This window comes from Lingula anatina, chromosome 3, assembly GCF_051362555.1.
Source record: "Lingula anatina isolate TDL-2025a chromosome 3, LinAna3.0, whole genome shotgun sequence".
Classification (NCBI taxonomy): Eukaryota; Metazoa; Brachiopoda; class Lingulata; order Lingulida; family Lingulidae; genus Lingula; species Lingula anatina.
In genome coordinates, this window is record NC_141769.1 from 33,951,200 (window position 1) to 33,976,280 (window position 25,081).

General features: G+C 35.4%; 3 protein-coding genes across 6 annotated transcripts; 1 reads left to right on the forward strand and 2 right to left on the reverse strand.

Annotated features, from left to right (window-relative positions):
• Positions 1 to 1,098: 1,098 nt before the first annotated feature.
• LOC106160498 (CWF19-like protein 2) lies at positions 1,099 to 10,991 on the reverse strand. 2 transcript variants are annotated; one of them, XM_087007532.1, is made up of 19 exons: positions 10,829 to 10,991; positions 10,263 to 10,373; positions 9,856 to 9,969; positions 9,298 to 9,396; positions 8,922 to 9,038; positions 8,437 to 8,554; positions 8,200 to 8,303; positions 7,233 to 7,860; positions 6,844 to 7,016; positions 6,410 to 6,625; positions 5,978 to 6,052; positions 5,631 to 5,696; positions 4,896 to 5,010; positions 4,280 to 4,368; positions 3,879 to 3,995; positions 2,536 to 2,691; positions 2,035 to 2,115; positions 1,596 to 1,697; positions 1,099 to 1,364 (listed from the first exon to the last, which is right to left on the reverse strand). In XM_087007532.1, the coding sequence occupies exons 1-19, from the start codon at positions 10,916 to 10,918 to the stop codon at positions 1,200 to 1,202; spliced, it is 2,736 nt and encodes a 911-aa protein (XP_086863658.1). In that variant the 5' UTR covers positions 10,919 to 10,991; the 3' UTR covers positions 1,099 to 1,199. The 2 variants fall into 2 exon arrangements, with proteins under 2 accessions (XP_086863658.1, XP_086863659.1); XM_087007533.1 differs by having other exon boundaries at positions 10,803 to 10,928.
• On the forward strand, positions 10,607 to 16,495 carry LOC106155791 (MSL complex subunit 3). 3 transcript variants are annotated; one of them, XM_013530793.2, is made up of 12 exons: positions 10,607 to 10,749; positions 11,121 to 11,243; positions 11,773 to 11,855; positions 12,068 to 12,160; positions 12,456 to 12,654; positions 12,876 to 12,935; positions 13,319 to 13,411; positions 13,618 to 13,739; positions 14,135 to 14,281; positions 14,597 to 15,219; positions 15,401 to 15,485; positions 15,644 to 16,495. In XM_013530793.2, exons 2-12 carry the CDS (start codon positions 11,145 to 11,147, stop codon positions 15,735 to 15,737), a joined length of 1,698 nt encoding a protein of 565 aa, XP_013386247.2. In that variant the 5' UTR covers positions 10,607 to 10,749; positions 11,121 to 11,144; the 3' UTR covers positions 15,738 to 16,495. The 3 variants fall into 3 exon arrangements, with proteins under 3 accessions (XP_013386247.2, XP_013386248.2, XP_086863660.1); XM_013530794.2 differs by having other exon boundaries at positions 10,608 to 10,749; positions 12,879 to 12,935; XM_087007534.1 differs by lacking the exons at positions 10,607 to 10,749; positions 11,121 to 11,243 and adding an exon at positions 11,298 to 11,377.
• Positions 16,468 to 23,361, reverse strand: LOC106155794 (dynein axonemal assembly factor 6). The gene is made up of 7 exons (XM_087007539.1): positions 23,133 to 23,361; positions 22,514 to 22,664; positions 22,026 to 22,089; positions 21,628 to 21,736; positions 21,032 to 21,128; positions 20,547 to 20,632; positions 16,468 to 17,197 (listed from the first exon to the last, which is right to left on the reverse strand). The coding sequence occupies exons 2-7, from the start codon at positions 22,601 to 22,603 to the stop codon at positions 17,071 to 17,073; spliced, it is 573 nt and encodes a 190-aa protein (XP_086863665.1). The 5' UTR covers positions 22,604 to 22,664; positions 23,133 to 23,361; the 3' UTR covers positions 16,468 to 17,070.
• Positions 23,362 to 25,081: the final 1,720 nt, after the last annotated feature.

Below are 25,081 nucleotides of genomic sequence, written 5' to 3' on the forward strand. Positions count from 1 at the left end.
CATTTTGGCATTTTCAAGGCGTGACTTTGAAGTTCCATGGGCCTGAAGACCTTTGCTAGTCACATTTTCTGAATATCTGTGAAACAGATATTTTATAGTTAAAAATTGATGGTCATTAAGCTGTTAAACATTATGTAATATTGCATCAAAATTTGAAGAAACCCCTATTTTGGGCACTGCTTCCATGATGACCATTTAAGGAAAATCATGTCACTTACTGTTCTCAAACTTACAGGAAAGAAACATGGGACTAAAATACAGCTTCAGTAGGCAATGCAGTCTGTTTGGTATTTTTATTTATTTATTTATTTATTTTGGCAGTTAAACAGTTTTTTGTGAAAATTTAATTTTTCACATATTGGCATTTTCAAGGTGTGACTTTAAAGTTCCATGATCTTGAAGACTTTTGCTTGTCACATTTTCTGAATGTCCATGTTACTAATATTTTATTAATAACATTTGATTGTCATTATGCTGTTAAACATTATGTAATGTTGCATCAAAATTTGAAGAAACCCCTATTTTGGGCACTGCTCCTATGATGACCATTTAAGGGAAATCATGTCACTTACTGTTCTCAAACTTACAGGAAAGAAACATGGGTCTAACATACAGCTTCAATAGGCAACGCAGTCTGTTTGGTAAATTTTTCTGGCAATTTAACAGTTTTTTGTGAAAATTTAATTTTTCACTTATTTGCGTCTTTATTTTCTGTTCTTTGTCTGTACATTTGACAGCTTTGCTGCCTTGTTCAATGTTACATCTCAACAATATTCTGTTCACAAAAGTATGTATTTGTTTGCAAATAAAAACAAATCTTTTCAACAATATTTTTAAGTCAAAATTAAAGTTGTCTTTTTAATCATTAAGTAACTAACAAAATTCACTTGTCAAGATAACAGTTAAAAATGCAATGAATTGGTGGTATGTAAACATTCTAAATACAGAAAATGTCTTCTGTTTAGTTGTTATAGACCAAATATGTATTTTTCCACAAATATGGTAGAAGCAAAACTGCTTTATCCCTCTTATAATCCATTCCACCTACAGGTGTGTAACCAGTGCAGACTTTGATCTACAACAAACCAATTGAGTTTCTTTACTACAAACAATGTCATCAAAAATTGAAAATTTTATAGAATTGCAAATAACATTTAAGTAAAATCAAATGGCAATGCAATAAATCTTTTCTCATTTTGTCAATCATCATCATCGTCGTCATTTTTCTTCAATCTTTGTGTCCAATCATACGGCTTCCACCTATTTGCAAACTCCAAAACTTTCTTGCGCTGGTCCTCAAAGTTTTCTTTGAAAGGTTTGCGCCACATTCTGGGCTCTAAGTCCATCATCCCCCCTATGATTTCCTGGAATATGACTTGTGTTTGTAAGCTTTGAAGACGAACTGAATGCTCTTAGTTAAAATTATCTCAAAATTGTTCATAATATAGAGTAAAATAAGTTTGAATTATAAGTGTTGTTCAGCTATATCAAAATAATAAGTACCTGCACTGTTGAATGAAGGTTTGTATGTTATATTTAAATTCTAATACGAAATTGATGAGACAACCAAAGTTAAATCTGAAATAGACTTTTACCTGGCCAAAGTAAGATGGAAATGTTTGTTCATCTTCAATAACGTGAGCGAAGCCACCCTGCAGGCCAAAATTAACACTGAAATATGGGAACCCTTTTGGAACCTGGAAGATGAAGACAGGGTATGATGACAGCTAACATACACATCACACCAAATAGAAAAATTCTAGTGTTTTATTTCAGTTGTATCAGAAGCAGGCGTTAGGCTATGTTATTGTTAATGTGCCCTACTACTATGTAGTAACTCGGATGTTAATAAAATACAAATATAATACTTTTTAACAGCAAACTTATTGACTAGTAATTTGTGAATAAATGTTGAAAATTCAGCTGCTTTCTTGAACTGTTTTGATACATATTTTGTTGCAATTTTGTGATTAAAGTCTACAAATGACCCCCCAAAACCAGCTGCTCACTAACTGCCTCTCTATAGGAACTTACCGCGTGTCTTATATCCTTCTGACTGAGGTCCACAAGTTTTTTGTTTTGAGCCCATTCTGGTCCTACTTCTTGGATGGCTTTCTGAAATGGATAAAAAAAAATGTGAAAATAAACCAACCAAAAAATACTTACACAAGGAGGGCCTCAACTGCATCTGACAGTCTGACATAAACTTTAGCAAAGCTGCCGTTACAGTCATTTTTGACCTGCTATGCTACAAAAATAATAAGCTGTGTTCTTTGGTTTGAAGGTAAAACAGACTTTGAAATGTGTGACAATTAGCCCATCTGTGAAATACAATATGCTCACAAGCCGGTCAAGTAACTCAAAGGACAAAAATTCCAGGGCAAGTATGGAGAGTTCTGACATCAGTCAAATCCACTGGTGTCTGTGCTCAGTTCATATGTCACCAGAGGCCACTCAAGACAAGACACACCACATCCAAAGTGAACTAACCCAACACTAAGCTCATCACAGTACATTTCACAATCACTTGCTAACCTTGAAGTAGATTGGCGCCAGATCTCCCGTCTCTTTCGGCAGAGGAATGCAGTCAATGTGCATGTGTGGGTGCCGCCTCAGGTTCATAGATGTCTCCAAAAACATGACATCTTCATCACGATCCTCAAACATTTTGGTCAAACCTTTACGGAATATCTAGAAAGCAGAACAGTACAATACGTTTCTGAATACATCATCTTTGCTGCTTTTTACACAAATAATCACACAAGTTACTACAATATTTCAATGATTAAAAGTTACAAGTTCACCACAGACAGATGCAGATTTCTTTAAAGAGCTAAGATCTACAGAATAGAAAAGTGACCAACAGACTGGAGAAAGATGTCAAACCTGGCAGTACAGAAGACCATGTTGCTTTAGTTTCTTATTGATGACTGTAAAGTATAAAGAGGTGAATGCTGTATTTGGATAATAATATCTGTCCAGCTACCGCATACAGGTCACAGCCTCCCACACAAAACTCCTGGACAACATAAGAGTTTATAACTATCTCATTTTACCTGTATCTCATTTCATACATCTTCATCTAACACAGTGGTCTACCAACATAGAGTTTATAACTATTTTATTCTTACCTGTATCTCACTTCATACATCTTCATCTAACACAGTGGTCTAACAACATAGAGTTTATAACTATTTTATTCTTACCTGTATCTAACTTCATACATCTTCATCTAACACAGTGGTCTAACAACATAGAGTTAATAACTATTTTATTCTTACCTGTATCTCACTCCATACATCTTCATCTAACACGGTGGTCTAACAACATAGAGTTTATAACTATCTCATTCTTACCTGTATCTCACTTCATACATCTTCATCTAACACAGTGGTCTAACAACACAGAGTTTATAATTATCTCATTTTACCTGTATCTCACTCCACACAGCTTCATCTAACACAGTGGTCTAACAACATAGAGTTTATAACTATTTCATTCTTACCTGTATCTCACTTCATACATCTTCATCTAACACAGTGGTCTAACAACACAGAGTTTATAATTATCTCATTTTACCTGTATCTCACTCCACACAGCTTCATCTAACACAGTGGTCTAACAACATAGAGTTTATAACTATTTCATTCTTACCTGTATCTCACTTCATACATCTTCATCTAACACAGTGGTCTAACAACACAGAGTTTATAATTATCTCATTTTACCTGTATCTCACTCCACACAGCTTCATCTAACACAGTGGTCTAACAACACAGAGTTTATAACTATTTCATTCTTACCTGTATCTCACTCCACACATCTTCATCTAACACAGTGGTCTTACAACATAGAGTTTATAACTATTTCATTCTTACCTGTATCTCACTCCACACATCTTCATCCAGAACTGTGGCCTGGCTGACGTGTGACATCGGAACAATTTGACAGTGACCTGTCGTCAGAGACTGGTGATTAGGCAAACACAAGTACACCTGTGGGGAGAAAAGGCTGAATTTTATTTTTAAACACGAATGATTTTAACATGTCATTAAATATAACAGTAAAAATCAAAGGGATACTCCAAGAGGGACAGGGTAGCCTTGTTTCTGGTGTAGAAAAACCCTGGTCCTGTGGACGTTTTTTTTTTAATCTAAAAACCTCACAACTTTGATAGTCACTTTTATTCTTACTTCCAAATAAGATTTTAAAATCAGCAACTCAAAACTGTGAAAAGCAAACAAATGTAGAATTGAATAGAATTAAATCTGTGTGTTACCTTGATTCCAATTGCTATAATGAGATGTTTCGGTACTTTGTCAAAACAGAACTGGCACCTGCTCATTGTTTCTGCCAGACGGCGATTCTCTGTAAAAAATGAGTAAATATCTGGTCTAGCGACAACTTTTATACTGGCAACTTGACAATATTTAAAGGGATAATAACTCTTCGTATGAAATCTGTATTTCACAATAAAAACATTGTGAGTGACTCATAAAAATATAATATATTCTGTTTTCCCACAAAAACAGCTGTTATAGCTATTATTCTGATATCTGAGCTTGTCTTTAGACCACGTGACCTCCATTGATGGCTATACTCTGTTAAAATCTCTTAAGAGATTTTAACAAAAAACCAAACTTTTTAGAAAAAAACCAGGGACTAACTTTGAATGTAAAAATGGATTCATTAACCATTGGTAAGTATGGGAAAATTGTTGTTTACTCCAGGAAAATTCATTTTTTGGCCGAAACGAAGAGTTATTATCCCTTTAATCTAATATCTCCATCTTTTAACAGAATCTGTCATTTTAAGCTAAGTAAACAAAATAAAACTTATTTTCAGTTCTTAAACATGGACTTAAATATCAGAAAGATTAACATAAAAGCAGTTACCAAGAATGGAAATATTTCTCTCCCTCTCCTCGGCTTTGGCTTCTGACTCCACCTTGTTTGCTCTTCCAACAAAAACATCATCAATTTGATACTCGTCATCTGTACGCTCAATGGACTGAAATTAGAAGAAAACATTTAAACAATTTTTATTAGAAAGTGTTTAAATACAGAAACTTCTTACAACTCTTCTAGACTACCATTCATGTTATTACTTACACATTATGAATTACTGACAAATCAGAAGTCATGGTAAAACAGTGAGTCTGCTTTATTACAAAAAATAAAGTATTTTGTCTGGGTTTAACAAGCATGATATCTAGATGTGTAATATATCATATAACACACATGATATCTAGATGTGTAATATATCATATAACACACATGATATCTAGATGTGTAATATATCATATAACACACATGATATCTAGATGTGTAATATATCATATAACACACATGATATCTAGATGTGTAATATATCATATAACACACATATCTAGATGTGTAATATATCATATAACACACATGATATCTAGATGTGTAATATATCATATAACACACATGATATCTAGATGTGTAATATATCATATAACACACATGATATCTAGATGTGTAATATATCATATAACACACATGATATCTAGATGTGTGGTATATCATATAACACACATATCTAGATGTGTAATATATCATATATCACACATTTTCTAAATGTTTAACATAACATCAGACACTAACCCTTCCTGCCAGACGTGCAAACATCAACTTGTCATCCTCTGCAGTGCCCAGTTTTTCCCTCTTCACCTTTAAAATACAAAGATGGTTTGAGGATAATACCGATGCTTTGAAAACATATTTCTACACCTCCAATATTCTAAGACTAGCAATCCTTGTGTAAGTATACAGTGGAACCTGTGTTAGCTCTTCTATGTGAATCCAATAATGGCAGATATGAGAGCGATACTTTTTTAGAGAGTAAACAGAGTCAAACAACTCGATCTAAGCTACTGTATGACAATGCCACATTATTTCCTCAAGAGGTTGAATTTTTGCCTGGTAAAATATGTAAATAAAGTGTGACTTACCAGAGTTTTGAGGTCATACTTGTCATCATCTGCAAAATATCTTTCTCTCTCCCCAGATTTATCATGGGTGGCCATCTGGAAATGAAGAGAAAATGGAGGAGTTTCATAATAAAACAAAGTGTTGTCTCAAAAACAGCATATTGAATATTTTTATTCAAACAAAGCATTCTGATTAAACACCTAGGATTTTCTGACAATTGAATGACTGTGTTGGTAAGTTTGTAATGGAAAGGCCTTTTAGTTAACTAGTTTGAAAAAATATGTAGGATCAAGGTTAGAAATGTCAAATGATGAGTCAAGCCAACCAAGGTTTCTTTAGTGGTATTTTAATTATAATTTCAATAAGTTTAAAACAATTTAGCTTGTTAATTTAGCTGATATAAAACAATATCTATTTCTAATATCTTGGTGCTGTCTGAACTTCTGACTTACTTTCTGTTTCTTCCTCCTCTTTCCTTTGCCTTCAGGTTCATGTTGTCTCTCATCAATAGGTCTTACCATGCCAGACCTGTCTGTTCTAGTTAAAACAACTACATTATCTTCCTCTCCCTGTTCCTCTCCCCTAGACTTCACTGGACCACTCCTGGCTTGAAGCTCTTTAGCAGCACGAGATGCCTCCATCTTTTCTTTGATTTGGTCAGCCAACTCCTGTGCATGAAAAATCAAATATTTATCACGAATAAAAATTTAATAAAGTAATAATAATAATAATTTGAAAAATAATTATTTCACACATAACAAAATCTATGTGACAATGCCTATGATGAATGAGTAATTCAATTTTCAAGAAATATAATATATAAATTTCATGAAATATAAGAGCATTGTGGCCAGTCAATATGGCCTCCTCAGTTCTCTTATTGTACCTGGTTCCCCATGAGTTCTGCCTTCAGTAACTTGGCTCCTAACTCATTCATCTGCTGTTCTGTGAGGATTTCTACACGAGGAGCAGGAGGAGGAGGGGAGCAGGACTTCTCCCTTGGAACCTCTTCCTCAGACTCTGACTCAGAACTGGAAGACGCACTAGAGGAACTTGATTCTGGAAATAGGTAGGGTTATGTGAATATAAGAATAGTAGATATAACTGCATATCTTCTACTACCAACTTACTTTACTAAGTCATGATCCAAAAAGATTTTTTCAATTTTAAAATCGTACTGAGTAATATATCTAAGCACAATTAACCGTATCAGAAACAATTAAAAGTACTGATCAAAGCATGAGCAAGCTACAATTCACAACCACTGATGCTCACCTGAAGGTGAAGGACTTCTCTTTTTCTCCCTCTTAGATTCTTGATTTTTTTCCTTCTTCCAACTTGGTGCTTTACTGCTTACATCTTTTTCACTAACAACTGATGGTCCTTCTCCTGGTTTCTGGAATTCCCTCTTCCTCCAATTTGATTCACCAGATTTTCTATATCCTCCTCTGTCATTTGACTCCGATGATGATTCTCCAGGTTTTAAAAACCTTTTTCTGTCGCGATCTAAACTTCTTTCACTTTCATTTGATCTTGAGTTCAAGTCTCCAGGTTTCATAAACCGTCCTTTCAGTCTACTGGAACCTGCTTCTCTTGAATCTCTGCTGTAAGGAGATCTGGATCTACTTTTTCTCCTGTCCTTACATCTGTCCCTATCCCTATCTCTCTCCCTTTCTCTGTCTCTATATCCATCTCTGTCTCTATCCCTTTCCCTTTCTCTGTCTCTTTCCCTTTCTCTATCCCTATCCCTGTTTCTATCCCTATATCTGTCTCTATCTCTGTCTCTGTAGGTATCTCTCTCCCTGTCTGTTTCTCTGTCTCTTGCATTCTTTTCTTCATCTCTTTTACTTTTTTCTAATTCTTTCTCTGCTTCAGCTATCATACGTTGAAGCTTTTTCAATGACTGAAACATACAAAATAAAATGTATGTATCTAAAAATAAAATTTTTATTTTTTAATATAAAAAGCATATTTCATTGGACACGGTTTACTATTGGCCACTTCTTATAAAATACACTGGATCTTAAGGAAAATAACGTAAGATAAAAGCTTCTGAAACCATACAGCAGGTGATCAAAATATTAACCATGGGTAAATGTTAAAATGTGGAAGCTGGTAAATGAAATCTCAATCATTTTCACATAAATATATGAACATCAGTTTGTCTGTTAACATTCAGAAGCTCTTGGGCTGAACCAAAGCTGGCTCAAAGTGAACCACCCCTGTGGCAGCTGTTGTGTACCCCATATCTCTCTGCTGCCAGTTCTTCCAGTGGTCTTCCCTCCTCCTCTGCCTGCTCCACACATCTCTGGTACGCCTTCTTAAGCCACGCTACGCCACCAGCACCTAGAAATATAACCAAACACCAACTTACACTGGGGTGTCTATCACACAAGGGACAATAAATCAACACCCTTTTGTGTGTGTGTGTTTTTGCGTGTGTGCATGCATGCATGCGTGTGTGTGTGACCATATTTACCAAGCACAGGAGTTACGGCAGATTCTGTCTTCTTCTTTGTCTTCTCTGGTGCCTCCTCTGGTAGTCCTGAACCGCCATCTTTCCAGTACGGGTTCAACTCCCGGCTGTGTTGTCCAGGCTGAACAGGGGAAGAATAGGATGAAAATGTCATTAAACTACACCAAAATATGATAACAATGTAACATGACAGGATATTACTTCTATTTCAACCTTCGTTTTGAAAAAAAAATTACATTTCTTTTTAGTTCTTTTGGACAATTAGTTACAGTATATTTACAGTACATCAGAGATAAAATGACCTTTGAATACCCTAAATCACAACTGCCCAGGAATAAGACATTGCTTTACTTAATTTAAAAAATGTATGAGATGAAGAACAAAATTCTTTAACTTTTCATCTACACAAAATCTATCAAAATTACCAGCAAAATAAATACATGTAATTTAAGAAGTGTTTTGAGATCATATGTAAGTCTGTGACACACCTGGTCCAGGTAGCTAACAGGTATCTGCTCTTCTTTCTCCTTTTTTATCTGCTCTCGCAGCTGTTCTCTGGATGTGGTGGGGATGAAAGAAAAATCTTCACTCATCCAATTATCTCTCTGTAAGAATAAAATATAAAATAAACACATGTCATTTGAATATATTTCTTTACAAACTTGCAAAATAACTTCCACTGACATTATCTGGTAGATTTCTACTTCTTCACCAAAGAGACTAATACAAAAAGACTACCAAAAAAGGAGACCAATTATAAAATTCAAATATAAAGTCCAGTTTAACAGTATGCTGATAACCCCTTTTGGCACCATATTATACAATATGTTTACAGTGATCATTAATGGTAATAACTCCAGGCACCTGTAAACTTGGACCTTTTATTGTGCTGCTGTCTACAGCTAGAGACAGCTGTGAGCTTGCTGCAGTTTTTTCAATCCATTTTGGTTCATCATCAGAATCCTAAATAATACATAAATTTCATTTATGCATTGAAAATAAAATCAATTTAAAATATTTTGCATCTTTATTACTTCCTTTATACTTCAAATTATCAGAAATTATCTAAAGTTGCATATTAAGCTATTAATACTTGTAGACATGTCAAATCATTGTCACTACATTATTTCCTTTCATTATAAATTTCAATACAATCTAGGGGACAGACAAATTCATGACTTGATATTTGCATTTTAAAAGTGTAAATTTGTGATATTTTTGGGGCCTGTGGATTTTACTTGAGTTGTGACAGAAACTGGAGGTAGTAATTTGAATCATGCACTGAACACAGCTGTGCTCTCACTTTGTATGTATCTTTTATTTTGTGACTTAAAGTAGCTATCTTGATTACCAAAAATCACATGCTAGCGCTAGCCAAGACAAACGAATTTCATTGAAAGGAAAATAATAAAATTCAATTACCGAATCACTGTCTGAATCACTGGCTTCTTTTTTCTTTTTCTTCTTTTTCTTTTCTTTTCTGTGTTTCTTCTTTTTTTCTTTCTTTGTCTTCTTTGACTTTGCTTTCTCTAAATCCTAGAACACCAATGTCATTGAAATAATAAAACTGATTTCAACAATTTACTCGCAATAAAAAAGCTAATGCCTTTATATCTGACATATATGGAGCTACAACTTGAAGAATACTTTGGGTGTTGTATAAAACTTGCATGTGTTAAAGCAGTTATATTAAAAATTTATTATTACCACTTTCATATACCAAGTTGAAATACTTTATGTAAAAAAGTAACAAAGGCACACATAATTAACAGAAACTTAATGTTAAATACCACTAGTTTTTCTATATTATAAAGATATTTATTTCTTACCTTCTGTTCCTGATCTATTCTATCACTCAATGCTGGAAGCATCCAGGTGTCCTCACCACGAAGCTTGGCCTGTTCCTTTTTTAGCTGTTCTCTCTCATATTGGTCTTTTGCCTGAAAGAATAGCAGCAATTAAGAGAAAAAAAAATATATAGAACATAAAATAATTTGTGTAAAAAAGTTAAAATTAATAATGCATGCAGTAACTTATATAACGCTGGATGTGAAAGGGCTTAGTTTTCACGACTCAGACTCTCAGTAGTACAGTACAAAACTTGGTCAACTTGTTCTTCTATAAGGTAGTGCCTCTGTTCACTTTTTGAAAGTTTATGAGAGCCCGAAATAACACTCTAGCATTTATATTTGTCTCCTGTTTATGCTAGCACAATATTGAATGTAAAAAAGTAAATAAGAGTGTTAGAGAATAGGGGAACTCTGGTCCAGTTTTTGTGACGTTCATCAAGCAGCGTCGACGGATGTTTGTTTAAAGGTGAGTATAACGAGAAACAGGGGAATTTTCTCTGGGACATAATCGCTTATTACCAATTAATTGTATTTGCACGTTTTACCTTTTCTAGTATTTTTTCTCTCGCTTGTCTTATATTTTCCCTCTCTGCCTTTTTCTTCCACGACGATTCGAATGCTATGGGCGCAGCCATTTTTAAACTAAGAATCCCATGACGGCATTTTACGACATCAGTCTTTTCTTATTTCTGGAGATGCTCTTATTAGATATATATTTTAAGATAAAAAGCATACTCAAGTTCTCAAATGACCATTAATTTTTAGTACTAATCATTCAATTTGATCAGAATACAAAGTAAATACGAAGACCGTCAATAGATTCTATTGTCGTTATAGCTTCATTGGAAAAAGAATGAGAGAATGTCGATGCGAGGTGTGAAATTTGCTTTTGAAGAAGACGAGAAGGTCCTTTGTTTTGAGCCAGACCCAAGCAAGGCTAGGGTTCTGTATGATGCGAAGGTAATGCATACATGTTCTCCAACCTACAAAGGCACTTGGGTTTTTGTTGATTTATTTATTGAGGAACGTGTGGCGTGTTTTCTCCTGGCTGTTCTCTGTGTTTACCTCAGATTTCAGCCTCGCATGCTGAACAGGTAAGGCTTCATAACACCCTGTGTTACCACCGCCTCAAAACTTAGGGAACTGTGTGTCTTCCGTCGCACTTTGAAGTATATCATTCGCAAATAAAGTCATTTTCACGAGCCAGTTTGATACAGTTTTACTCTTTTTATTGTAGCTATGTATGCAGCAGTGTTAGCACTTACGCGTGCCATTTGTCAGTGACGCCACTTGGGAGTGCCAAACACAGAGTTTTATGAAACCTTATCTGAATAGCATGAGAGGCTGAATATTGAAGCAATATCTCTGTTGGACTCAAATTCAATGCATATTTTCCCACCATGTTAGTTTTGCATACAGCCAAGTTATATCCAATATTATTATAATTTATGTATAATTAAAATTATGAAATTTTTGACATATGTGACAGGTTTTGGAAGTTACCACACGTAAGAGGAGCAATGGTCAGAAAGGGCCTGGGTACCTGGTGCATTTCAGTGGCTGGAATAGCAGGTAGGTGCTCCCAAATCCTGCATGGCACTCTTTAATTCTGGAAATGGGTCTACTTCACACATCTCCTGCATGGCTGTCTTTAATTTGGGACATGGGTCTGAAAAGATGGTAATTTTTTTCTCCAACTGTTATCTGTTTAAGATCTTCAGTATTTGCTACTGTATTTGTTAAAGTATTGTCCACTAATTGCCTGTCTCTTTGTTATTCTTTAGCTGGGACAGGGTAGTAAAAGAAGACTTCATTCTCAAGAACACGGAAGACAACAGGAAGTTGATGAAGCGTCTGGCTGCCATTGCCAGGCAAATGTAAGAACTGTGTGTGATGTTTAAAAGTTATGCAAAAAGTTCTTAAAGATGTGTGTCTTGAATTTGAAGTACAGGATTTTGTGTTGTACTGGTATCTCTTCTTTTATGAAATTGATTAAGAAGTGGATGAACTTGTATGTACTAAGTGGAAATTGGGACAAATTGTTTTCTGTAACATTTTTCTCAAGATTCACTTGTGCTACATGTTCATAGACAATGATATGAAACCAGTTAACTACCTTTAATTCAACATTCCAATAATATTTAAATCATTGCATTATGTCTTCATTTTCAGTCGCAAGAACCGTGTCAGAAAGAAGAGAATTGACGAGATACTGAGGCAGGTACTGAAGAGACGTCCCAGGTACGACAGCGAGGAGGAGACCTCAGAGGAGGATGAATGTGAGGATGTTGGTGAGGAGGAGGAGACAACTGGGGAGGAAGAGGAGGATACGGAAAGAGAGGAGGGGGAGGATTCGACACAGGAGTCGGGGGTAACTCATCCTTGGACTGGAGCTTTTCTTTGATGTACATTATTTCCCATTTTCTTTTGTGAATTATCACTTGATCAGAAATGCCTTTAGAGCAATTAAATGTATAAGAAGGATCACTAATCATTGTCTAAATTGGTTTTTGCTTATGATAAACATAAGCTTTGAACATGGATATGACCTTATATGACCTTACTTTTCTTAATCACTTATATTTCCCCCAGCAGAGTGAAGATGAAAGCACTGTGGAGGGAGGAGAGACTGAAGACAACACTCAGCCTGAGGTATGTGATCTTTATGGCTAACTTGTTATAACACAGTGTGGGATCTGTAATGGTAGGCACATTAGTTTCCTTTTCTCAGACATATACACACAACAAGAGTACTGTTCAAATATTTCAAAGGTGTTCAACAATTTATCGTTGCTTCGTGACCCTACAGCCCAGCTTCGTGACCCTACAGCCCAGCAAAACTGCAGTCATTGAAAAATTGGAAACTCTGCTAATATCAGTTAAAAGAAGAAAATTTAATGATTTTTTTTTTGTCTGCCAGCCTGTTATTTTTATGTCCATTGTTTGACACAGAACATGCGTAGATATGAGCAAACCAGTATAGTGTTTCTTGTGAATTAATAACATTTATTTATTGTTAAAGTTTATCATTTTAGGAGATTGCAGTAACAGAAGTGGAACTTGAAATACCAGATCCACTGAAGAGCCAACTTGAAAATGACTTTCATTTCATAAATAGAAAGAAAAAGGTAAACTGGTGTTTTTGCAGGTTTAACATTAAAGATGGGTCAGCTTTTTTATAATCCAGGGCATCAGATTAGGGCTCATTTCTCACAGGTAATCTTTTTTGTTCTCTAGGGTTTATTGTGTGGCTATAGTAATATATTTGTCCAATCTTGATCGAGTGTTTTGCAGATGAAATTCCTGTATGACTGTTGGTGTTATTATCTTTCAGTTGGTCCATTTACCTGCTGAGCCCAATGTGGTCAGTCTTCTGGAGAGTTATGTCAAGAATTATGCAATCAACCTGCTTTGTTCCACTCCTCATAAAGCAGCCAGACACGGACATACAGAATGGTAACTTACTGGCTGGCTTGAAAACTTAAGTAATTAAAATCAAGCAGGTCTTAAATTGTGCAATGATCTGGAATATGACTGGGGATTATGATGTTTAAAACTTGACAACTATGAACTTGCAGTTTGCTTTTAATTCAGTAGAAGTGAAGTCTCAGTATTAAATAGCTGTACTCATTTACAGTTTTATTTTAGAGAGCTTGAAATTGTCCACTAGTTTCCTTCCAACTTTGTTTTTTGAGAGTTTAGATGAGATGTGATGTTTTTAACAGAAAAATGAAAATATAGAATGTTATATAGTACAAATGCTCTCAACCAAAAATTGAATGGCTCATTATCATAGTATTTCCTCAAAGTGTAGTCTCAATGAATTGAATTTCACCGTTCTCCAACTTCAGTGTTAATCTGTGCAAGGAGGTAGTTGAAGGTTTGAGGATCTGCTTTGATTTTACCCTCCCCACCATATTACTTTACAACCTGGAGAGAGAACAGTATGAGAAGGTAGTCAACAATTATAAACCACTCATGTCTACCAAGAAAGAAAAGTAAGCAGATGTTTAATACTGACATTGTTTATAAGCTTGGTATTGCACTAATAATTTGAACTTTATCAGAAATGGACAACTGTTGCCTCTGGAAGAGATGGCAATTCATATTAGATTTAATATAAGAATTAGAAAAAGTTTCCCTCTAGAATTTCTCTGATCAAATATGTAGTGCCTGAATTTGATAATTTGGAACCTTTTCAAGTATTTTCACAAGACTTTATGTAAATTCATACCATAATTAATTGCTTGTACATTTATCTGTGTTATTTGAGAGTTGTCAGTAAGCATTCAGTGTGATGATTCTGTTTTCAGGACAGAGTGTCAGAAGTTGGCCCCCCTCCATTCTCCAACAAGATGTACCAGATCAGGAAGAGGGTCAGTGCCAAATTCTCCCTCATTTCATGAGTCCCCTCCGTCAAAAGTTGCAAAGTTCACAGCATTAGAAAAAGAAAAGGAAAAAGAACATTTTAACGTTAAACAAGAGAAAGATGTCCCAACTCCTAGAAGGCTCACTAGAGGTCGCTTAAATGCAGCAGATGCTACAAGACTCTCTGGGGACTCAAATAAGAGTGAAAAAATGCCTGACTTGACACTTGAAGATAAAGGGGTCACAGAACCTAAACGCAGGGGGTCCTTGCGATCCAGTCATCGAGTGGCAGCACTGAGCGAAGCAGAGACTGTGCCAGTAGGACGAGCAACTCCCCCTCCACCGTTACTCATTCCAAATTCTATCTCCACAAATGCCAGTTCCTCCTCCTCTTCTGGAAGTGGAAGTTCTAAACTGAAACATGCTGGAGGACGGAAGACTCCGCCAGACAGAGAGGCCGTCTTGAATGAAGTCTTGACTTGGAAACTTGTTCCGCCAGAGATTTTCACACAAACACCAGTGGCTCCCTCTGCTGTCTATGGGGCACACCACCTGTTACGGTTATTTGGTGAGAATTAAGGATTTATAAATAGTAAACATTAGAAATGAAATGTGCATAACAAAGCATATAGACACAATGGGTGAGATTTAACGAGAAATTATATGAAAAGGCTGTTTAGTTTGCAGTATAGAAGACGGATACATATTTTAAACCCACATTAAAAACAACTTTTATTTTTTAATTTCAGTAAAACTTCCAGACCTTTTGTGTAAGATGGGCATCCCCGAGAGGAAAATGAATTTTCTTTTAAAGCACTTGGGGCTATTTTTAGAGTGAGTATACTGTAAACAAAATTCATTTTTGAATAAGATCAGTAATTTGTATTGATAGCCAAATCCTTATGTAATGATTAAATTCTGGAGAAAAATATTTTTTAAAGCTCTTTATGTTTCTTGTATGTTTTTATTATTACTTTCCTTCACATTTCCAGTTACATGAATGCTAAGCGAGAAGAATTCTTTCCTCATTGTGTATATGTTGATGAAGACACCAGTAGTAATACAAGAAACACATCTAAGAGGTAGCAGAACAAAGAAGTGTCACAATTATAATACCAAACTTTCTGAAAGAAAGTGGAATGTTTTGACTAGATTCTGTCATAAAAATAATTTAGAAGCAAAGGAACTTCTCTTTGTTATTGGGATTAAGACAAAGGACAGAAAAAATACAATCTGATACTTGCTCTTGGAAAGATGTTACAGCATCAAGGAATCACAACAGCTGTTGTATAGGTCAGTCACACATGTAGATGTTCAGTATAAGAAGTCATGTTGTCACCAGTCATAATGGCTGTGCTGCAGGTGCTTAATGTAGGCAGGGGGTGTGCTTGAGGCAGTAGATGTATTGAGCAGCCATGTAGTAATATTTAGATCATAAGTTACAAAAGCCCTGCTAGCATACTCTGTTATGTTGTCACAAATGAATCTAAGACATCAGGCCTTAAGTAAGGAACAATGTTATAATGTAGTTCAGTTGTAAGCTTGAAATTACTTGTGTACAGGGATATTTTTGCCTTTTTTCTGCTGCTTTATTTTGTAACATTAGCATCATATTTCTTTTTTAATTTCCATTTATTTGTTTTTGCATAACTTAAGATACTTAAAAGCTTTATGTGAAGTATTGTTTACAGAGAATTGACAAGGTAAAGCTGTAGAAGTAATAATAATTGTATTTTATATACAAGATAGTTTGTTAATATCAACTGTGGCACCAAGTTTATACTTAGTGCATATTGCATTTAAGAAACCAGATGTATTCATTATAAATAAACATTTTATTGATACTTGGAATGATGTTATTCTTTGGACGGCTTAATATACAGAAACATTATATAAAAGAATGATTTTAACATGGGGACCATGTGACCTTCGACTTAAGTTTTTTTACCATAAAGGCACTGCACTTTGAATAATTTATGTCAAATTGACAAAGCATTTTGCTGTTAAACCTTAATCACTTTCAAATCCTGAACAAAATCATTGGTCCACGTTGATCTGCTAAATATGATATAATATTTCCTCTCCGTTTTGCTTAAACATACAAACTGTTTGTTGACAAACATTCCCCAGTTGTAGAGATCTCCACATGTCAGTAACAGCAGTATCAATTAACTTTCCTAATAGCTTGTAATGTTAATTGTCTTTATACAATCACAAAAGGTCATTTGTTTAAGCAACAATATTCCCTCTCTCCTGTAAACCTCTTTGGTTTGAAGTGCGTATCAATCACCTATTTCCCTATTGGAGGTAGCAGCACTGATTGCTAGTATTAGTAACTGCAATGCTTCCCCCCTTTTGTATAAATTCTCAGTCTTACCCACATCAAGGAGTTCCAACAGGTATGTTTCTAACACACTCCTCAGAAATTAAAATCATCATAATCCCTGGTCATCCTCAGGGTGATGGTCAGTACACCCTTGTCTCCGTCCCACTGAGCCTTGCCATTCTTGGCGTCCACTGGGTGAGGAAGGTGGAGACCAAGACGCCTAAAAACAGAGTAGTCATTTGAAAGATCACTGCCTGTCTTTTTAAAATTGTTGAGAGGTAACTACCTATTTGATGTTGCATTGTGACTGATTTAAAAGTTATGGCATGTAGATATACCATTAAGGCCCAACTGAAACAAGGCAGCAAAGCTGTCAAATGTACAGACAAAAAACAGGAAATAACTATGCACAAAATAAGCTACTGTCAATTCTGATGCAAAAATACATTATGTTAAACTGCAAATTCAACATCAAATTTTAATTATCCTCAACAGGTAATACCAATGTAATTAAAATATGTGACAAGTTTACACTTTGAAAATGTATAACTTCCAGAAAAAGAAATCACTTAGACTGCTTTTCCAACTCAGACTGCATTTTAGTCCTGTATTTCTTTTTTGAAAGTTTGGCAATCATAAGTAACATGGTTTTCCCATAATGGTCATCATGGCAGCAGCACCCAAAATTGTGTTTTCTTCTATTCTGATGCAATATTACATAATGGTTAACAGCATAATGACCGTAATAATAATAATAAAATATACGTATCATGGATTTTCAGAAAATGTGACTAGCATGGGTCTTCAAGCCCGTGGAACTTCAAAGTCACACCTTAAAAATGCCAATATGTGAAAAATTAAATTTTCACAAAATAACTGTTTAACTGGCAGTAAGAATTACCAAACAGACTGTATTTCCTACTGAAGCTGTATTTTAGTCCCATGTTTCTTTCCTGTAAGTTTGAGAACAGTAAATTACATGGTTTTCTTAAATGGTCATCATTGGAGCAGTGCCCAAAATAGTTTTTTTTTTTTCAAATTTTGATGCAATATTACATAATGTTTAACAGCATAATGACCATCAACTTTAATAATAAAATATTAGTAATATGGATATTCAGAAAATGTGACTAGCAAAGGTCTTCAGGCCCATGGAACTTCAAAGTCACTTGAAAATGCCAAAATGTAAACAAGACAGCACTGTTCCGAAATGTTTTTTTTTTCCATTTTTAACAATTTTTAACATAAAACAAAATTAACCGTTTACTGCCATTTTTATATGATAAACTAAGAAAATTGATGAGATGGGAAAAATATCAATAGAGCAGCGTTAAATGTCCAATTTCTTCCATTCTGAGATTCTGAACATAGTGAATGATTGAATCTGACAAACTGCAATGATATGAGTTTATTTCCATTTTTGAAACTTTATTACACAATACACGATAACAAGTTTACCATCATTTTTACATAATCAACTAATAATGTTGTAAAATTGCAGGAAATGCCAAACAAACACTTTTACGTATCTTATTAGTTCAATAATGAAACTGTTTACATGCCTAAGAATTAAATCTGAGGAAATGTGAAAAAACTGCATTTCTTTAAAATAATGGCCCGATTATGCTGATTTTTGAACTCAACCTGCGTTTTAGCAGAAATGACCACTCCTGTGAGTTTAATGACAATTGGCCTATCTGTTTTTCTTATATTGTGTTTACAGTGTTGCATATATGCTGAAAAGTGAAAAAAAAAGCATAACTTCTACATTAATGGCCCGATCATGCCGATTTTCGAACTTGACCTGCATTTTATGAATATTCATCAGCTCTGTAAATATACAGCCAAAAAGTAAAACTGCCTTCCACTTATCGTGTTTACAATGAAAGTGCATGGCGCCGGCGACAGCGACAGTGACAGCAACGACGGCGACGACAGACGCAGGTGATGGCAATATGTACAGACACATCTGTACATATCAACTGTACTGTTTGAGAACAGTAAGTGACATGGTTTTTCTTAAATGGTCATCATGGGAGCAGTGCCCAAAATAGGTTTTTTTCAAATTTTGATGCAATATTACATAATGTTTAACAGCATAATGATCATCAATTTTTAATAATAAAATATTAGTATCATGGACAAATAGTAAACGTGACTAACAAAGGTTTTTAGGCCGATGGAACTTCAAAGTCACGACTTAAAGATGCCAAAATGTAAACAAGACTGCACTGTTCTGAAATGGGTTTATTTCCATTTTTAACACTTATTTAACATAAAACAAAATTAATAGGTTACTGCCATTTTTATAAGATCAACTAAGAAAATTGATGAAATGTGAAAAATATCAATAGAACAGTGTTAAATGTCCAATTTCTTCCATTCTGAGATTCTGAACATAGTGAATGATTGAATCTGACAAACTGCAATGATATGAGTTTATTTCCATTTTTGACACTTTATTACACAATACACGATAACAAGTTTACCATCATTTTTACATAATCAACTAACAATGTTGTAAAGATGCAGGAAATGTCAAACAAACACTTTAACGTATCTTATTACTTAAATAATAAGGCTATTAACATGCCTTAGAATTAAATCTGAGGAAATCTGAAGAAATGTGAAAAAACAGCATAACTTCTAAAATAATGGCCCGATTATGCTGATTTTCGAACTCAACCTGCGTTTTAGTAAGACTGACCATTCCTGTGAGTTTCATGACAATAGGCCTAACGGTTTTCCTTAAAATGTGTTTACAAGGTTGCATATATGCTGAAAAGTGAAAAAACAGCATAACTTCTACAATAATGGCCCGATCATGCTGATTTTCGAACTTGACCTGCGTTTTATGAATATTCATCAGCTCTGTAAATATAAAGCCAAAAAGTAAAACTGCCTTCCACTTATCGTGTTTACAAGGAAAGTGCACGGCGACGGCATCGGCATCGGCATCGCCATCGGCATCGGCATCGGCATCGGCATCGGCGACGACAGACGCAGGTGATGGCAATATGTACAGACACATCTGTGTCTGTACATAAAAATGCATTTGGTATTATCTATGTACAAAGATGTTCTGCAGCAACTTGTAGTTCAAAAATGCACAGTATTATCCATGTACAAAACATGTTTTGCAGCAACTTGACACCAATGTGAGTTCCACATAATGATCAAGGAGAAATGTTCAAATGAGGGGAAGTGCAAACGGTCCCTCTGATTTCAATATTGAAAACATTTCCATACATGTTTGTGTTCAAATTCAAACTTTCATTTTGTGCATTCATTCATTAATTTATAAAGAGCAATGCAAAATATAACCAAGGGATAACTGTTATCTTCTCTGCAAACAATATCTTTAAGCAGAGAAAAACATAAAAGGCTTGAAGTAGAGTATCAAAGCCTTTTCGTGACTCAATGACTCAACACAGAGGTGGTCCATATTTTGCTTTAATATTGTGAAAATAAAACGTATAGTTTTGCATTTAAGTTTTGTTCACTTGAACTTTTAATTTGGTTCTTTTCTTATCTCAGGTATTTGTTTGTTACATTGAGTTAAAACTTACAGTCTAGGTGTGCGACAGTCCAGGTATTTGTTGGTAACATTGAGATTGACATCTGGGTATTTCGTGTCTGGAAGCATCACTTTCACCTAATGCAAGAAAAAGCATTCAGCACAATGAGACACATGTTTTAAAATGCTAATGACTTGACAGGGGCAACTCTAACCCATGGTTATAATGCAAACCTTGTCCTAACACATTTTATGGCAAAGATTTTGAATGTCTAACAAAAGACAGAATGACATTGTGAGTGCAGGTAAAGCAATAAAGATAACATGATTCACTCTCTTAAACACTGTTCAGTGTGTTGAATGCTATCTTTTGAAGCTTTTTTCGTGGCACTAGTACTATAAATGAATGAAACAAAAGGGAAGAAATCATAGTTTTATTGGAAATCGGCAATCCTAGAACACATGGAGGATAGTCTTTACAACAAGAGTTCGGGGGAAAGAGGGATGGGGGGGGGTTGGGGGGGTGGAAACACTTACCACCATGTCTTCACAACTGGATGTTGCAGGAGTTTTATTTCCCATTCCAAGAAACATGTCCTCTGATGTTACTGCTTGCTTGTATATGATTTCATACCTGTAAGAAATACAATGAATATGAAAGCATACTGCCATCAGCAATACTAGTCATAATTATTATCAAAACACTACACACTGCAGCAGTATAATGAACGGAAAAGAAATTAAAAACAGAGGTAATATGGTAGTAAAACGTTATTCAAATACTCATTTAACTTATTATACTTATTTATTCAAATACTCATAAAGTACACATAACATCTAAATTCCTCTTGTGAAAATATGCACTTATGCTTACTGGTGTTCTGGCCTAGATCACCAGATTAATGAAAATTTGTGCCTCGTATGATTTAAGGGCCAATAGTGATGTGTGTTAGAAGCACATAATGTGGCTGGGGCCGTATATCATGTATATACATACTGTGGCTGGGGCCATGTATCATGGATATACATACTGCGGCTGGGGCCGTGTATCATGTATATACATACTGTGGCTGGGGCCGTGTGTCATGGATATACATACAGTAGCTGGGGCCATGTATCATGGATATACATACTGTGGCTGGGGCCGTGTGTCATGGATATCATCATATTCTGCCCCCTCCTGTACCTCTTCTTCTTCCCAAATATCTTTGCCTTCTTTCTTCACTGTCTTCAGCTGTGACTCTAAATAAATGATTTAGTAGCATAAACAAAATCCTAAAAGGATTTACACATTACAAATTCAAACAGGAGTTTATCTCAAATTGAAAACATCAAAAAAGTTCTTTCATCTTATGGCAAATGTTTTCAACTTATCAATCAATAAGAATATTTTAAAAATACTTCCAATTTCAAAATGATGACACATTCTGTCACTTATGGCATGGGTATAACATTAGTTACCCTGGATATAATACCCCAGGGAAATGCTGGTGACCCTGGATATAATACCCCAGGGAAATGCATTACTAACCTGCTGGCTGAGTACTTTGTTTTGGTCCTATGTCCCCAGGGCCGAGTTTTGTTATCCCACCAGGCTAAAAAAAGGACCTTTAATACTTAACATCTTTAACATTTACACAAGCTTGCATGCAGTACTATAATAGATTTACATCTCAATAAATGACAAGTACTCTTAACATTAAAAATCTGTGCTTATAATCTTATTTTATTTCAAATGATAATTAAAATCCACAGCAACCCTCCAGGTATTTTGGGGTGTAAAGTGCATTCACATTTTCATTCATAAAATCAGGTATATATAAATATTGATGTCCTTATATTGACAGCCTCTGGTGCAAACACATTAAAAACATGCTCATTAAATTTCCAAACATCATCAACATTTAACTATCTGTGGAATTATGTTCAACATAAAAGTATATGGTGCCTGCATACAACTGCATATTTCAATGTTTATAGTTTAGATATGCTGTTAAGCTGGTACTTCTCTTTACCCACCTTGGTATCTTCATCACTGTCCGAGTCTGCAGTGTTTGGAGTCAGTAAATTAGCTAACGCTGTGATGCCAGATTCTCCATATAACTCCATGTCCAGGTTGTCTCAAAAAGCTCAGATAAATATAGAAATATCTTTGGGTCAGCTTATGCATCTGAAAACATTGAGAAAGTTGTAGACTGAGACCCAAACGTCTCAAAATTTAATGAAATGGCAATCACATAAACATGTAAATCATGTTTATACTGTAGTTGCTACAGTAACTACTGAATAAAAGGCAAAGTAATAAAAGGAATGGGTTCTAACTTCTTGAATCCGAAAATAAAATAAAGTGATCATCATCTAACATTAAAAACTTTTCATTTAAATCAAACCAAAGTTCAGACTTTTGATATATACTGGTAATCCCAGTTTCAAATTAGATTCTACCAAGGCGTTTTAACTCCTAGATTCTACCTTGTAACGTTATATCTACCAATGTTTCAAATAAAAGTGTATATTTTTATGCCCCCCAACTAGCATACACTTTATTTTAAAAAAAAGCGGTTGAAGCAATTCCTGTCCCCAGCTTGGTCCATTAGAGTGAGATCTTTTAAAATATCTTTGTTTACATGTCACTAACCTGCAGTCAGCCATATTAGTTTGAAGTTTTTGCTGCGCATTCAAACTGCGCTGTTTCCGGTTCGCTGTCTCCGCTCGTGCAGGGCCATCCACTTCTATATAGGCCTAAGTCCACCTTTACTAAGGTGCTGGATGGTTTGTCTTTTAAGAAGAAGACTTTACTCCTATCACACACATCCCTGTGATTTATATTATAAAAACTACATACATATTTTATCGAATGTAAAATTTCAAAACATCATATTAGGTCCCTATATCCGCGGACCCCCCCCCCCCCCCCCCCCCCCCCCCTTTCAAATAATCCTTGATCCGCCCCTGACCTGTACTAATCACCTGGACTTCCAATCCGTCGCACTGGTTTCTGTCATACGTGTCATTGTAGGCTTGTGTAAGTTTTCTGTGGCAAATGGGCAGAGACGACAATTTCCCTGAACATTAGTGCACAAGACACTATGATCAGGCTGCTGTTTACCCGAAGAAAAGATGTGGTACAAGCATGAATTCATTACGTATAGTAAATGTGCAATCAGTGCATTCAGAACAAATGATTCACGGACTAACTGATCCGCCAACTAAGGCTCTATTCCCATAGATTTTAGATCGATCTATCCCCGCGGGGAGTCTCACTAGATTACTTTCAGGTAATCCGACTTAAATGTCCGTCCCGCCTAGCCTACTACAAGCTTTAAGGGGGTAATTAACTTTCGTGTCCGCCCGGCTGACAGCTCTTTAGCGTGAACCCCCAGGGAGTTAGGTCGATCTAAAGTAGGTCGATCTAATCTATGGAAATGGGGTGTAAATATTTGGCCGAACCAACTAAAAGGCAAGTCGTCTAATTCCCTGATGTTCTCCCTGCCTCCACACGCGCCATCAAACGGATTAAATCACAGCTCCGAGGTGTAATTGCAAGACCACTGCAGCGACGGCACGTGTGGAGGCGGGGAGACCGTAAGGGTTTTAGTCGGCGTTGTTTTTAAGTGGATCTGCCATATTTAGTCCGCGGATCTCTATATCCACGTATTTACTTGTTCTGAATACGCTGATGGATATCCCACCGTCCGTAGATTGGGGAGATGTGATACTAGCAAATTGTCTCTTATCTTGTTGTTAGTCTTTATCGATTGTCAGTAATGGTCCGTAATGATGGTCAAATTCATGTTACACGCCTCACAAATGATGTGAATATCACCAGTGCTGGAGGCAGGAATGAAAATGGAAGAAAGGCACGTAATCGTTCGTTTAGTTTTCAGCAAGTGAAGAAAAAACGTGGTTTAGAAAATGGATGATTAAAAGATATTGTATAGTTTAGAGTCAGATGGAGGAATTGTCGGCTACAACTAAAAATTGTACTTTTCGCGCTAAAAATCCGTTTATGATCGCTTGAGCTAAGGCTTGATGGGGCCTGGCGTAGGTTAAAATGGCAAAAATAATGGGCTTTGTTTGTTGATATCAACTGCAATTTAAGGAAATCAAATGGATGCCAGGTCTTTTGGTCAATTTTTGTTTATTTGGACAACAATTCCGTTTAATATAACTAAGAGGTAGTCGAATCATCGCTCTTTTATTTCAACGATTGTTTTATACACGAAAGATATGAAATAACGACTTTAGATGTTAACGGGTCACTTAAATAAAATTAAGGCTACATTTTTTCGAAAATTGATCCCTTTGTGTAAGTTGAGGTTAGAATTTTTTATCTCGCCGTTCTGGCCAAGAGAAAGAACTCAGATGTGTGATTCCTTCCGAACAACTAAGACTTTTTCTACGTCTCATTAACTTTGAATGATTTTGATTAGGCTACTGAAAAAAACTACGCCCCAGATTGTAGTGCTGCAACAGAGAGAGGAGGGGGAGCAATTATGACTAGCAATTATAATTAATATCGATAAATATCAAATTCTCTTTAACTTAGATGCTTATAAAACTTGCGAAATTTTTATAAAACTTCTG